General features: G+C 46.7%; 1 protein-coding gene across 1 annotated transcript in view; it reads left to right on the forward strand.

Moving 5' to 3' along the window:
• Window positions 1-12,334, forward strand: part of EPHA2 (EPH receptor A2) — a 36,090-nt gene extending 23,756 nt beyond the window's left edge. Inside the window, exons 6-17 of the mRNA XM_026684396.2 lie at window positions 636-760; window positions 878-1,037; window positions 1,776-1,878; window positions 2,637-2,692; window positions 3,718-3,843; window positions 4,001-4,183; window positions 4,312-4,373; window positions 5,441-5,650; window positions 7,247-7,396; window positions 8,980-9,173; window positions 9,962-10,117; window positions 11,642-12,334. Coding sequence (XP_026540181.1) covers window positions 636-760; window positions 878-1,037; window positions 1,776-1,878; window positions 2,637-2,692; window positions 3,718-3,843; window positions 4,001-4,183; window positions 4,312-4,373; window positions 5,441-5,650; window positions 7,247-7,396; window positions 8,980-9,173; window positions 9,962-10,117; window positions 11,642-11,747 — 1,631 coding nt within the window. The 3' untranslated portion in view covers window positions 11,748-12,334. The remainder of the gene's footprint in view (window positions 1-635; window positions 761-877; window positions 1,038-1,775; window positions 1,879-2,636; window positions 2,693-3,717; window positions 3,844-4,000; window positions 4,184-4,311; window positions 4,374-5,440; window positions 5,651-7,246; window positions 7,397-8,979; window positions 9,174-9,961; window positions 10,118-11,641) is intronic.
• The last annotated feature ends 1,457 nt before the right edge of the window (window positions 12,335-13,791 follow it).

The following is a 13,791-nucleotide window of genomic DNA, read 5'->3' on the forward strand; positions in this document are numbered from 1 at the left end:
CTTAGAGCAGGGGTTGGCAAACACATAAACACTCAATGAGCCATTTGCACCCGTTTCCCACCGAAAAGGAAACATCGGGAGCCACAAAACCCTTCCCATGCCTGACTATTTCCTGAGCAGCCACAAAACTAGCATATGTAGTTGAATTAAATGTTCTGTTTTCTTCTGAAACTTTCCTTTTCTTGGATTTATGCATGGCTGACCAAAGAGGGGTCGAAAAACTAAATAAATCGCTTGCTGGTGGGTGTCGCACATTGGCGGTCATGACACATATTTTTGAGCAACAGGGAGCTGCAGCAGAGGGATGAAAGAGCCACATGCAGCTCCAGAGCCGCAGGTTGCCGACTCCTGACTTAGAGAGTTCTATGAAAGGCTCTCCAAATTCTAATCATGGTTATAAGGGTGGAGGAAGGTTTCTCCTTTGGGACAGCCTCTTTAGCACTACGAAGCACTCGAGTAACTAAGTTGTCCCCAACTGAAAGGGGAGCAGCTTTTGATTCTGTAAATCCAGCGTTGGGTTGATAGGCAATTCATGTCAATTCATGTCATCGTATCTGACAAAGGCAATCGCGGGGAAAGCATAACTGGCTACATGCAGATTTTGTCAGCCCTTCTTCCTCTTCCTCCTTGTTCAGAACCACCAAGAGTAACTTCAGTGACCATGGACAGTCGCACCGCTACTAGTTTAACATTATCTTGGACTGTTCCTCCTCGCCAACAGAGCCATGTTTGGAAATACCAGGTTACTTACAAGAAGAAGGTATAACTCTTTGCCACCGTTGCAACTTCCTTGCCGGGGGGCTGGTAATTTGTAGTAGAAAAAGTGAACCGCAGGGGCTTTATTTTTCTTTTGTTGTTGTTGTCGTCGTGGTTACAGAAGGATGAAAACAGCTACTCAGTTCTGCGCTCTGAGGGAAACTCGGTCACCCTCCATAAGCTGACTCCTAAGACCAAGTATCTGGTGAGCGTCCAGGCGCTGACACAGGAGGGACACGGAGCCCACAGCATGGAGCACGAGTTCGAGACACTCTCTGGAAGTGAGTTTGCTTTGGGTTCCTTTCCTCTCTTCTCTTTCCCTTCCCTCCTTTCCTTTCTTCCCTCTTCCTCTCCTCTCCTTTCCTCTCCTTTCTCCTCCTTCCACCTTTCCTTTCCTACCCTACCCTCCTTTTCTTTCCTTTCTTTTCTCCTTTCCTTCTCTCTTCTACTTTTCCTTTCCTATCCTTCCCTCCTTTCCTTTCCTATCCTATCTTTTCTTTTTTTCTTCCCTCTTCCACCTTTCCTTTCCTTTCTTATCCTTTCTCCTTTCCTTCCCTCTTCCTCCTTTCCTTTCCTATCCTTTCTCCTTTCCTTTCTTCTTTCATCTTTCCTTCCCTTCCCTTCTTTCTTTTCCTTTCCTATCCTTTCTCCTTTCCTTCCCTCTTCCACCTTTCCTTTCCTTTCCTTTCCTATCTTTTCTCCTTTTTTTCTTCCCTCTTCCACCTTTCCTTTCCTTCATTCTTCCACTTTTCCTTTCCTATCCTTCCCTCCTTTCCTTTCTTATCCTTTCTCCTTTCCTTCCCTCTTCCTCCTTTCCTTTCCTTTCCTTTCCTTTCCTTTCCTATCCTTTCTCCTTTCATCTTTCCTTCCCTTCCCTTCCTTCCTTTTTGCAGGGGAAGCTCTTAGGATTAATGAGGTGGTGCGGGAATTAAATGTAATACTGAGGCAAAGTTAATCATTTGAGAACCACCTATCTAGGTAATTTGTCTTTTCAAAAAGGCTTCCCGTTCTCCCCATAGATGCAGAGGGTGTGAATATTGCTGCGGTCCTTGGGGGATCCATTGCTGGCCTCATCTTCATGCTTGCTGTCATTGTGATCCTTTTCCTCTTCATTCGACAGAGGTTTGTGTATTGTTTTAAACTTCTGTTTCTTTCAAACATTTTAGGTGGGCTGAAAACGCCCCGTTTCCCATATTTTCGTCCTCCAAAAACACTCAGGCTCTGTGGGTATTGAAACAATACAAATCTTACGCCCAAAGAAGAGAGCAGAAGGTTGGAAAACTGTCTCGTTTTCCTTACTCCAACCATTTTTTTCCAGCAACTGCATTTCCTGGGTTACTATTTTCTCCTTTTTTTTTTTTTTTTTGCTGGAGTTTTTTCAAAGCTGGGGAGGGCGGATGAAGCGAGAGGGCGGAAAACGGGTAGGAGTGGAAGTGAAGCAGAAGGAAATGTAGAATTCCATCCAGATGACCGAGAATCTAGGCAGACATCTAGCCCTTTTGAGAAATGCCTGTCAATTTAATCTCTCTTGGGTTTGCCATTAAAAAAAAAAAGTTACAGTAGAAGAGAGCGTGCTAAGTTAGAGACAGGCGTATCGTCCAGTTTTTTAAACCTGCAAGAAAATTAACATTAATAATTAACAAAAGAGAGAACCTGAAGAGGAAACAACGAGAGCAGCTAAGATCGAGCAGCTAAGATCGATAAGCATCTCCCAGGCCTCCTTATTTCAAAGTTTTAATAACAATGGAAGAGGAGGAGGGAGGACTACAAAGCGGGCTTCTTTTAATCCAGCTGTTGAGAGATGCCTGTGTGTCTGGGAGGCATTGAAGACACTGCCTGTCTTTCGGGAATTATCAGTTAACCCTTCAAATTTCATTTAGGAAAAAGAATTCGCGGGCCCGGCAGACTTCAGAAGATGTTTACTTTTCCAAATCTGGTGAGTATTAGTCCCTTGATCGTATGGCTGCACTAGGGAAATTGGACACTGCAGATTATGAGGCGCGGTGGCGCAGTGGTTAGAGTGCGGCACTGCAGGCTACTTCTGCTGACTGCCGGCTACCTGCAATTTGGCAGTTCGAATTTCACCAGGCTCAAAGTTGACTTAGCCATCCGTCCTTCAGAGGTGGATAAAATGAGGACCTAGATTGTTGGGGACAAGAGGCTGACTCTCTAATCCGCTTAGAGAGGGCTGTAAAGTGGTATATAAGTCTAAGGACTATTGCTACCTTCCTGCCTTCCTGCCTTCCTTCCTTCCTTCCTTCCTTCCTTTTTTCCTTCCTTCCTTCCCTCCCAGTGGTTAGAATGCAGTATTGCAGGCTAACTCTGCCCACTGTTAGGAGTTTGATCCTGACCAACTGGCTCAAGGTTGACTGAGCCTTCCATCCTTCCAAGGTTGGTAAAATGAGGACCCAGATAGTTGGGGGCAAGAGGTTGACTCTGTAAACAGCTTAGAGAGGGTTGTAAAGCTGTATATAAATCTTAAGGACTATTGCTTGCTTGCTTCCTTCCTTCCCAGTGGTTAGAATGCAGTATTGCAGACTAACTCTGCCCACTGTCAGGAGTTTGATCCTGACCGACTGGCTCATAGTTGACGCAGCCTTCCATCCCTTCCAAGTTCGGTAAAATGAGGACCCAGATTGTTGGGGGCAAGAGGCTGACTCTATAAACCGCTTAGAGAGGGCTGCAAAGCACTGTGAACCTGTATATAAGTCCAAGTGCTATTGCTATTACTATGGAAAGGATCTAAAGTACAGTTTAGGCCCCGAGTAGGAACATTCATTCTTCATATTTTTTAAAAGAAAAAAACGTGTTTGCCTATTTCCATCCAATCACTAAGAGGCGTCAGACCGTGGAGAGAGGCTGGGTTTGGGTCGGATCATGCCACGGAGTCTCTCTCCCCTTCCAAGCAGGAAGCCCTCTTGGTGTGCCATTCCCATTTCTTGTACCCTTGTGACTCTGCAGATCAGCTCAAACCCTTGAAGACTTACGTGGATCCCCACACCTACGAAGACCCCAATCAGGCGGTCCTGAAGTTCACCACCGAGATCCACCCTTCCAGCATTTCCCGACAGAAAGTGATCGGAGCAGGTACCGGGTTCCAGTCCTCTCAAACAGGGCAGGGAAGAGGACGTGGGAGGGGGCAGTTGGTTGGGTTTGTTTCAAGGCGGTTTAATCTCCCACTCCGTCGCAAATGATTCCAAGAGATTCTTTCAAGCCCCTTCGTTGTTGTTTTTTCCTCTGTTAGGAGAATTTGGCGAAGTTTACAAAGGGATCCTGAAAAGTGGCAAGAAGGAGAGCCACGTGGCCATCAAGACGCTGAAATCCGGTTACACCGAAAAGCAACGCATTGACTTTTTGAGTGAGGCGAGCATCATGGGGCAGTTTTGTCACCACAACATCATTCATTTGGAAGGTGTTGTCTCCAAATGTAAGTGCTGCGTAGAATCCTAGCTTGGGTCTTGGTTCCTGGCTCCAAGGCGCCACTTTCCCCTGGGCGGTGATCGGAGGTGATATCTTCGGTGGGTTTCACCTGACAGCCTTTCCTTGTCTTTCCAGATAAGCCTTTCATGATCGTCACCGAATACATGGAGAACGGAGCCCTGGATAAATTCCTACGGGTAGGTCTACATCGGGGGTCTGCAACCTTAAGACACCCAGAGGGTTTCTCCATGCCCAAAGAGCTGGACAGGCGGATCGAGATACTTGGACCTGTTTCCCACAGAAAACACCGGGAGCCACAGAACCTGGATGGGCGTGGTCAACTCAACACCACTCCCACCCAGTCACATGACACCCCCACGCCATGCCTACCCAGGATTTGTGGCTCCCGGTGTTTTCTGTGGGGAATGGGTCTCTCTCTTCCTCCCCTCCCTCCCTCCTTCCCTTTCATTTCTGTTTTTTGTTTTTTTGTTTTACCTTCTCAGGCCAATTGAGGAATGACTGGGAGGGGAGGGCGGCAAGGGGCGGGGCCAGCCAGTGGTAGAATCACCCAACAGGGAGCCACAGCAGAGGGCTCAAAGAGCTGCATGCGGCTCCAGAGCCGTGGTCAAGGGTGACAATGAATTATGTGTCTCAGAGTCGGTTACACCCAGGCAATATCGCACCTTTAATTCTCAATAAATCCTTTTGAAGCTTTGGACGGTTGATTCGAGACTATGATTTAAATGGGGTTAAGTGCCGGAATAGCCAACTCTGAGACACATAATTCATTGTCACCCTCAACCCTGGTTTCCCCCCACCCCCTCAGTATATCGTAATTCACATTCTCCAGTGGGACACCCCCACAGCCAAGAGTCATCTATCATGCTCTCCAATTAGAATTTGCAGTGGCAGAAACTTCGGTCACCTAGAAACTATCTTTGAAAACATTTATGGAATGCACTTTCAGTTTTGCAAGCTGCTACACTGCTCCCCCTTCCCTTTCTGTTGGCAACTCTATAAAAGACCAGAGAAACATTTTATGAGTTGACACGAGGGTTGCTGGCACCCGGTCTACACCCTTCCCTCTTCCAAACTTCTTCCCCCGTGTTGATCCTCCCTTGTGAATCGGCCCTTTCAAATTCTCCAAAGCGAACAGGGCTGGAGGTAGGTCTGGGCCAGACGCGATCACCTATTTAAAATCCTCCTCTCAAGTCAGCAGAAAGGATGGCGGCTCTGAATCCTCCCGCTCTCTTTGGTCCAACAGGAAAAAGACGGGGAGTTTTGTGTCATCCAGTTGGTAGGCATGTTGAGAGGAATCGCTTCTGGAATGAAATATTTGGCCAGCATGAACTACGTCCATCGGGATCTGGCTGCTCGCAATATCCTCGTGGACAGTCAGCTGGTGTGCAAAGTGTCCGATTTTGGCCTGTCCCGTGTCCTGGAGGATGATCCTGATGCTACTTATACCACCAGCGTAAGTGATCCCAGATTACTATCTTCTCTCTTATGTGACGAATTGCCACGAGATTACTACAGCTGAAGCAAAATGTCTAGAGCTTGTTGTTAGTTGCAAAGTCATGTCTGACCCATCGCAACCCCCGTGGACAATGTTCCTCCAGACCTTCCTGTCCTCTTATCCTCTGGAGTCCATTTAAGCTCACTCCGACTGTTTCAGTGACTCCATCCAGCCCCCTCCTTCTCTGCCATCTCCTCCTCCTCCTCCTTCTTCTTCTTCCTCTTCTTCTTCTTCTTCCTCCTCCTTCTTCCTCCTCCTCCTCTTCCTCTTCCACTTCCCCTCCTCCTCCTCCTCCTCTTCTTCTTCTTCTTCCTCTTCCTCTTCTTCTTCCTCTTCCTTTTCCTCTTCCTCCTCCTCCTTCTTCTGCCCTCTATCGTTCCCAGCATTCGGATCTTCTCCAGGGAGTCCTTCCTTCTCATGAGGTGGCCAAAGTCTTTTGAGTTTCCTCTTCAGGATCTGGCCTTCTCAAGAGCAGTCAGGGTTGATCTCCTCTAGGACCGACCGGTTTGATCGCCTTCAGTCCAAGGGACTCGCAGGAGTCTTCTTCTCCAGCCCCAGAGTTCAAAGGCCTCCATTCTTTGGCGCTCAGCCTTCCTTATGGTCCAACTTTCACGGCCATACATTGCAACTGGGAAAGCCATAGCCTTGACTCTATATGCCCTTCGTCTAGAGCTAGGGATGACATAAGGGAACTATCGCTAGGTTGAATGAGAATCTGGGAAAGGAGGAGCTAAAAAGGAAGATGTCAACAGATGAATTTGTTTTATTTCACAGACTCCAGTGAGAGCCCAGTGTGGTAGGAAAGACGGGGTAGGGAATGAAGAAACGGCTCTTTTCCCAGGTTGATAAACCAGCGGGGGAGTTGGCCAAGTCCGCAGCCCAAAGTTGATTTGTGTCCTTTAACAGAGCTCTAATGCTTGCTGGGACTACTGCTCTGTCTCACTTTTCACTTCACGTGTATGGAAGGTTCCTGGCCTAGCATGTGGATTTGAATTCAAGTCACTCTGGTTTGTTAAGCAAGATTTACAGCTTGTACAAAAACCAGGCCCTTTATACCTCGTTGAACAAATCATGATTAAAGCAAGTATTCCACAGTGCAAATATGTGGATCCCAGCGGAAGCCTAAATGGGTAGGGATATGTTTAGACAACCAAAAGATATCAAAGTTCTTTGAAGTCAGGGGAGGACACTTATTTATTTACAAAACAATAGATTATTTACCATTTATTTATAAAGGTGACATACTTTCCTCTGCGATTTGCCTCCTTCCAACATAGCAATAGCACTTAAGACTTCTATACTGCTTCACGGTGCTTTGCAGCCCTCTCTAAGCGGTTTACAGAATCAGCCTCTTGCCCCCCAAATAATCTGGGTCCTCGTTTTATCGACCTCAGAAGGATGGAAGGCTGAGTCAACCTGGAGCCTGGCGAGATTCGAGCTGCCGAATTGCAGGCTGCCGGCAGTCAGCAGAAGTGGCCTGCAGTACTGCACTCTGACCACTGCACCACCGTGACTCTTTCCTCGCAAACATCATTTGCTTTTCCTCCCACTCAGGGCGGGAAAATCCCCATCCGATGGACAGCACCTGAAGCCATCTCGCATCGCAAGTTCACCACTGCCAGCGACGTCTGGAGCTATGGAATCGTCATGTGGGAGGTGATGTCCTACGGCGATCGGCCTTACTGGGAGCTCTCCAATCATGAGGTGAGACCCCAGTACCAGATACGGGATTTAGCCCTGACACTCAACTCCTTCTAACACTCTTGCTGAAAGGGTGGCCTAAAGACATTCCCACTGGTGGACCAGAAATGCCCACGTCCAGTCAGGAACAGAGGAAAGAGCCTTCCCATTTCCTTGGGAACTGTAGTTCATCTTCAGCAGGCATTTATTTTAGAATCCTGGGCCTGGAAGGGGCCCTGGAGATCTTCTAGTCCAGGAGTCAGCAACCCGCAGCTCTGGAGCCGCATGTGGCTCTTTCATCCCTCTGCTGCGGCTCCCAGTCACTCCAAAGGTGTGTCACAACCGCCAATGTGCGACACCCGTTGACACGCGATTTGAGCTTTTCGACCCCCAGTAGGCCAACCATGAATAAATCCAAGAAAAGAAAACTTTCAGAAGAAAACAGAACGTTGAATTCAACTAGATATGTTAGTTTTGTGGCCGCTCAGGAAATAGTCAGGCATGGGAAGGGTTTTTGTGGCTCCCGGTATTTTTTTTTCTGTGGGAAACGGGTCCAAATGGCTCTTTTGACTGTTTAAGATTGCCAGCCCCCCGTTCTTGTCCATTCCAGGCAAATAGATAAGCAATCTTTTCTTGAAACCCTCAAGTGATGGATTCCCTCATTCGTGATCGTTATGTTAATACTGAATTTTAACTCTGCATTTTATCCATCTATCTTAAAAGTTTTCAAAGTTATCTATCCTAAGTCTTCTACGAGGTGCAATGACAATAAAGTAAACTTAGTAAAGTAAAGGTAAAAGTAAAACTTACTAAACATAAAAATCAACTAAACATAAAAATAAACATAAAAATCAAGATAATAAACATAAAAATCAAGATAATAAACATAAAAATCAAGATAATGTTCATATGTCCAGAAAAAATAGCTATTTGCAGGGGACACCTGGCCTCCGTTTGAAAAGGGAGAGCAGCGTTCTGCAGGTCAATTCTATCTACCCAAAGACTGAAAATTATCAGTCTGGATCTTGTTATTCCAGCTTAGCGAAAAGGGTTTGGGAATTCCCGCCAGGATATGATGGGTGGTTAATCTGAGCGCTTGTCTTTGGAAAGGCTGAAGGTTGCCGACCGTTCCCTGTTGGAGCTTTTTGTGCGCGGATGGTGTCAGGGCTCTGGCAGTTACTCCCAATTAAACCATGAGTCTCTAGCCGAACTTCCAAAACTTCAAAAGGATTTATTGGGAGTTAACATGTCCGGCACTGCCTGGGTGTATCCGGCTCTGAGATACATAATTCATTGTCTCCCTTGACCCTGGTTTTCCCCCCACCCCACCCTCTGGGTGTATCCTAATTCATATTCTCCAATGGGACACATCCATAGCCAAGAGTTGTGAATCATATTCTCCAGTTAGATTTTTAGGCGGCAGAAAATGCAGTCACCAAGAAACTATCTTTGAAAACATTTATGGAATGCAAGCTTCCCACTGCTCCATCCTCCCTTTCTATTGGCAACTCTAAAAAGACCATAGAAATACGTTATGGGTTGACAGATTGTCTCCTCGGATGGGTGGACTCTCCAGGCTCCCAACTGCTATTTTCCTCCCCAAATAGGTCATGAAAGCAATTAACGAGGGCTTTCGACTCCCTGCCCCCCTGGAGTGCCCTTCTGCCATCTACCAGCTGATGATGAGATGTTGGCAGCAAGAGAGAAGCCAGCGGCCTAAATTCACTGACATCGTTAGCATCCTGGACAAGCTTATTCGCGCTCCCGAATCCCTCAAGACTATGGCAGAGTTTGACCCTCGGTAAGTCTTCCTCTCGAACATTGCTTGCAGTTTGGGAACCTTTCTCTGTGCCTTTCGACCCTGACTCTTGACCTAGAACAGGGGCGGTTAAGCTTTTCCGCACCGAGTGCCAAAATGGGAGTGTGTGCGCGCGCATGCTGAAAACCAGAACAGCAGCTCCCCGTCGTGCACGCGCAGGAGCACCAGAAACTGGAAACTTAGCGCACCTGGTCTTCCGGTTTCTAACCTGCACACGCGCCTAAAGACCAGTCGGCGCTCCAGGGAACTGATCTTCTGATTTCCAGAAGCTCACGCATGTGCAAAGACCAGCTGGTCGGAGCGCATGTGCATGCCGGAATCCAGAAGAGCAACGAGTGATGGCTGACGTGCCCAGAGAGATGGCTGGGAATAGGGTGAAAAACAGCTTCTATCCCAGGGCAGGAGCTCTGTTGAATTCTACTGTATAGTGCAGTGTCCGGGGGTTTTCAATTCAATGTGTGGAGTGTGAAGGTTGGGTGCTTATGTTTGTTTTCATGGTCATAATGTGCACTTGAAGATGGTGTTTGATTCCGTTGTACGAGGTGCAGTGACAATAAAGTAAACTTATTAAAGGTAAAAGTAAAACTTACTAAAACTAAAACTTAAACTAAACATAGGTTCGCCATCACAGACCTAGAAGGTTATGTATGTTAAGAAACAAGGCCCAGAAATAAGAATGCCATGTTCACTTCCCCAAATCCCCAACCCTATTTTAGAAATTATTTGGCGCTAAAGAGCGGTGGGCCTTTTTTTTTTTTTTGTCTTCGAAGGATTTCCATCCGCTTACCCAGCACCAGCGGCTCAGAGGGCGTTCCGTTCCGAACTGTGGCGGAGTGGCTGGAGTCCATCAAAATGCACCAGTACACGGAGCACTTCCTAGAGGCTGGGTATAACGTCATTGAGAAGGTGGCGCAGATGACCAACGAGTGAGTGTGGCAACGGGCCTTTGGTGGCTGAGCTCTTGACCTTCCCCTCTCCCCTCCCCTCCCCACAGGCCACCGGCTGTCTCATTCCACCGCATTTGGAAGTCTCTGTTCTGCTCCGTAAGGAAGAATGTACACCCTTCTTCTAAAAGATTTGTCTTAGCATCCACTGGACTCCTTCTAAGGCAGGGGTGTCAATCTCGAGGCCCGCGGGGTGCTTAAATCTGGCCCACAAGGGCTGTGGCCTTCGTGCAACTACTCCATGGCCCGTTTTTGGCTTCCACGGACTCCTGCAGCACTCTCCTGGCCAAAAATGGGCCACGTGAGGCCCCTCCATGGCCCATTTTGGAAGGCAGGATGCTGCAGGAGGCATCTGTCCCGTCTCTGCCCCCCCCCCCAACCCAGCTGGCTCGCAGAAAACTAGATCTTCTCTCGCCAATCCATGATAACCTTTAGCAGGAAGTAGGAAATGCACATTGTGCAAACGTTATGCGTAGGTGGAATGAGACACCTTTCTTAACAAATCCATCCCGGGGACACTTAAATGCCATTTTCCTTTCTGGTCAATGACTGTCCCCAAAAAAGTGCTTTTTCAAACATGGGACCCGGATGACTTGAGATTCTGTACGGAGGTTCCATGAATGTAGCTTGGAAAATTACGTATTTGCACACTTCATGTTCCTTTAGAAAAATTTGCTTAGGGGTGGCTATGTATGAGAATGTCATGTGTTCACAGTAAAGGAGGTAACAGATAATCAGAGTTGGAAGGGATCTTGTAGGTCATCTAGTCCAACCCCCTACCCAAGCAGGAGACCCTACACTATTTCTGACAGATGGGAGTTCAGTCTCAAGTGATGGTGCTCCCACAACTTCCGAAAGCAACTTCTGTTCCATTCATTCATTGCTCTCACTGTCAGAAAGTTTCTCCTTATTTCCAGGTTGAATTTCTCCTCGTTTAGTTTCTATCCATTATTATTCCTTGTCTGGCCTTCGGGTGCTTTAGAAAATAGCTTGACCCCTTCCTTCTCTCTGGGGCAGCCCCTCAAGTATTGGAAGGCTGCTATCCTGTCTCCCCGGTCTTTCTCTTCCCTAGACTAACCAGGCCCAGTTCCTGCCCAGTTCCCAAATCATCCTGGTTGCCCTTCTCTGCACTTTTTCTAGAGTCTCAACATTTAGAGGTTGGAATTATGACTCCCCCCACCAAAAAAAAAATATGCAGTACAGCAAATTCCATTTGCTCTGCCCACTGTCTTCTTAGGAGCAAAGACCTACCCTATAATTAAGCCATTTTATGCCGCCAGAAAAGCAAGAGCGGCTCATTAAATGCAGCGGGATATCTGGCCTTTTGGGATCTCTCTTGAGGGATTTTACAACCCCAGTGCACAGAGGCTATAATATACAAAAGCATGAATTATTACATATTGCGGTTGGCGGTTTTAAAGGAAAGAAACCTAAGCTACCCAGTGGCTCTGAAAGCAGCATGATTCTCCCCCACTAATTCTTTTTGTCTCTCCTTCACGTCGCCAGGGATATCAAAAAAATTGGCGTGCGTCTACCAGGACACCAGAAGCGAATTGCCTACAGCCTCCTAGGACTCAAAGAACAAGTGACCACGATCGGCATTCCAATTTGAGCCAAAGAAATGGGTATCTGGTATTCCGCTGCCCTCTGCGGCTACCGTTCTTTGCTTGCTCAGGCTACAACCATTCGCAAAACAGACTTCCTGGTATATACTTGAAGAAGTGGAGCATCTACCTGACCTCCCCTCGCCAAAGATGCTGGCAGTTTAGTGCCTCTCTTCCCCCTCCCCACTTCACAGCCCTGTATTTATTGCCTTGTCTTCTGGCAAGTCTGTTGGAAACCGCCATGTGCCGTTTGATGATGGTGCCTTATTTCCTCAAACTGAGCAGCCACGTGGCCTCCTGCCAGCCTGATATGCCTTGCCTGGAAAGACCCTCAGGCTACTGAATGTTTGTAAACCCCCTCCCCCTCACACACACACCCCTTCTTGCATCTCCTTTCTCCATTTTGCCTCCCAAACCCTTGACTACTACAGCTTGAGATCATCGGTCTACTGCTGGCGTGCCACAAAAACTCTTAGGGCAAGGGTCTTCAAACTTGGCAAGTTTAAGACTTGTGGACTTCAACTCCCAGAATTCCTGAGCTAACATGACCAGGGGAGGAATTCTGGGAGTGGAAGTCCACAAGTCTTAGAAGCTGCCAAGTTTGAAGACTCCTGATCTATCTTTTATCTTTATCTATCTACCTATCTACCATCTACCTACCTACCTACCTACTACCTACCTACCTAATCTACCTACTACCTACCTACATATCTACCCACCTATCTATCTAATCCAAGGGTCTTCAAACTTGGCAAGTTTAAGACTTGTGGACTTCAACTCCCAGAATTCCTCCTCCAGCCATGTTAGCTCAGGAATTCTGGGAGTTGAAGTCCACAAGTCTTAAAGCTGTCAAGTTTGAAGACCCCCTGTCTTCGGATCCTTTTCTTTGACATTAAAAATGGTAAAAAGGTTAAGGTAAAGGTTCCCCTTGCACCTTTGTACTAGTCGTTTCTGGCTCTAGGGGCCGGTGCTCATCTCCGCGACAAAGCCGAAGAAGAGCCAGCGCTGTCCGAAGACGTCTCCGTCGTCATGTGGTTGGCATGACTAAATGCCGAAGGCGCACGGAACGTCGCTGTTCCCTTCCCACCAAAAATAAGGGTCCCTATTTTTCTACTTGCATTTTTTTTTTTACGTGCTTTTGAACTGCTAGGTTGGCAGAAGCTGGGACAAGTAATGGGAGCTCGCTCCGTTACGCAGCGCTAGGGATCCGAACCGACGACTTTTTCTGATCGACAAGCTCAGCGTCTTAAGCCACTGAGCCACCGTGTCCCTATCTTTATGGAAAGTGGAGGAGTCCATAATTATAGCTTACATAAGAAGTTTGGCTTTAGCTTTAATTCGATTAGCACCGTGCACATTTAGAAGGCCACAGCAGTACACAAAGAATTGCTGGATGTTCTATTCTTGATGTTTGCTGCTCTACGGGCATAGAATATTTTTATACTCCTTTTATTCTTTAATGAACCCAATCTGGCACTTCCAAGAGGCTTTACACAGACTGCTCAAGCATCCCCTTAATGTGGTTTGCCAAGAATAATCCAGAGACCACCCTTTGCAAGTCAGCTTCTTGTTATTTATAAACCCTTCCTTCCAAACTGCTCCGTAAACGCACTCTTGACTTCTGGACAGTTATTCCTTCCTTCCTATCAATATTTCATTATTAATGTTAATTTATTTTTATATTTATTACTTTTTTTTTTTTAAAAAAAGGAACTGTTTCAATATTAAACACAATGCATATTTTTTAAGAAAAAGAATTTGGGCATAAATATTTCTCTAGCTTTAATAAAATGTTTTTATTCTTTTCCGATGTGTTCATGTGAGGGGTGGAGGAAATGAGGGGCGTGGAATGGGAAAATAGCAATGCTAGAATTCAGATAGCCGGCGAAGGACAGGAGGTTTGGGACCAACCGAAGCAAAATTATCTGTACCACATAATAAAGGAGACCAGTCTTTGCTAATGTGGCCATGGCTTCCTCCCCATCCAATTTCCAAAGGAATTAGAAATTTGATCTCCAAAATATGATCCAACAGTACTGTTTTTTTATATTA

The sequence above is a fragment of the Notechis scutatus genome, chromosome 16 (genome assembly GCF_049901735.1).
Source record: "Notechis scutatus isolate UNSWTSFEM ecotype Mainland chromosome 16, rNotScu1.2, whole genome shotgun sequence".
Lineage (NCBI taxonomy): Eukaryota > Metazoa > Chordata > Lepidosauria > Squamata > Elapidae > Notechis > Notechis scutatus.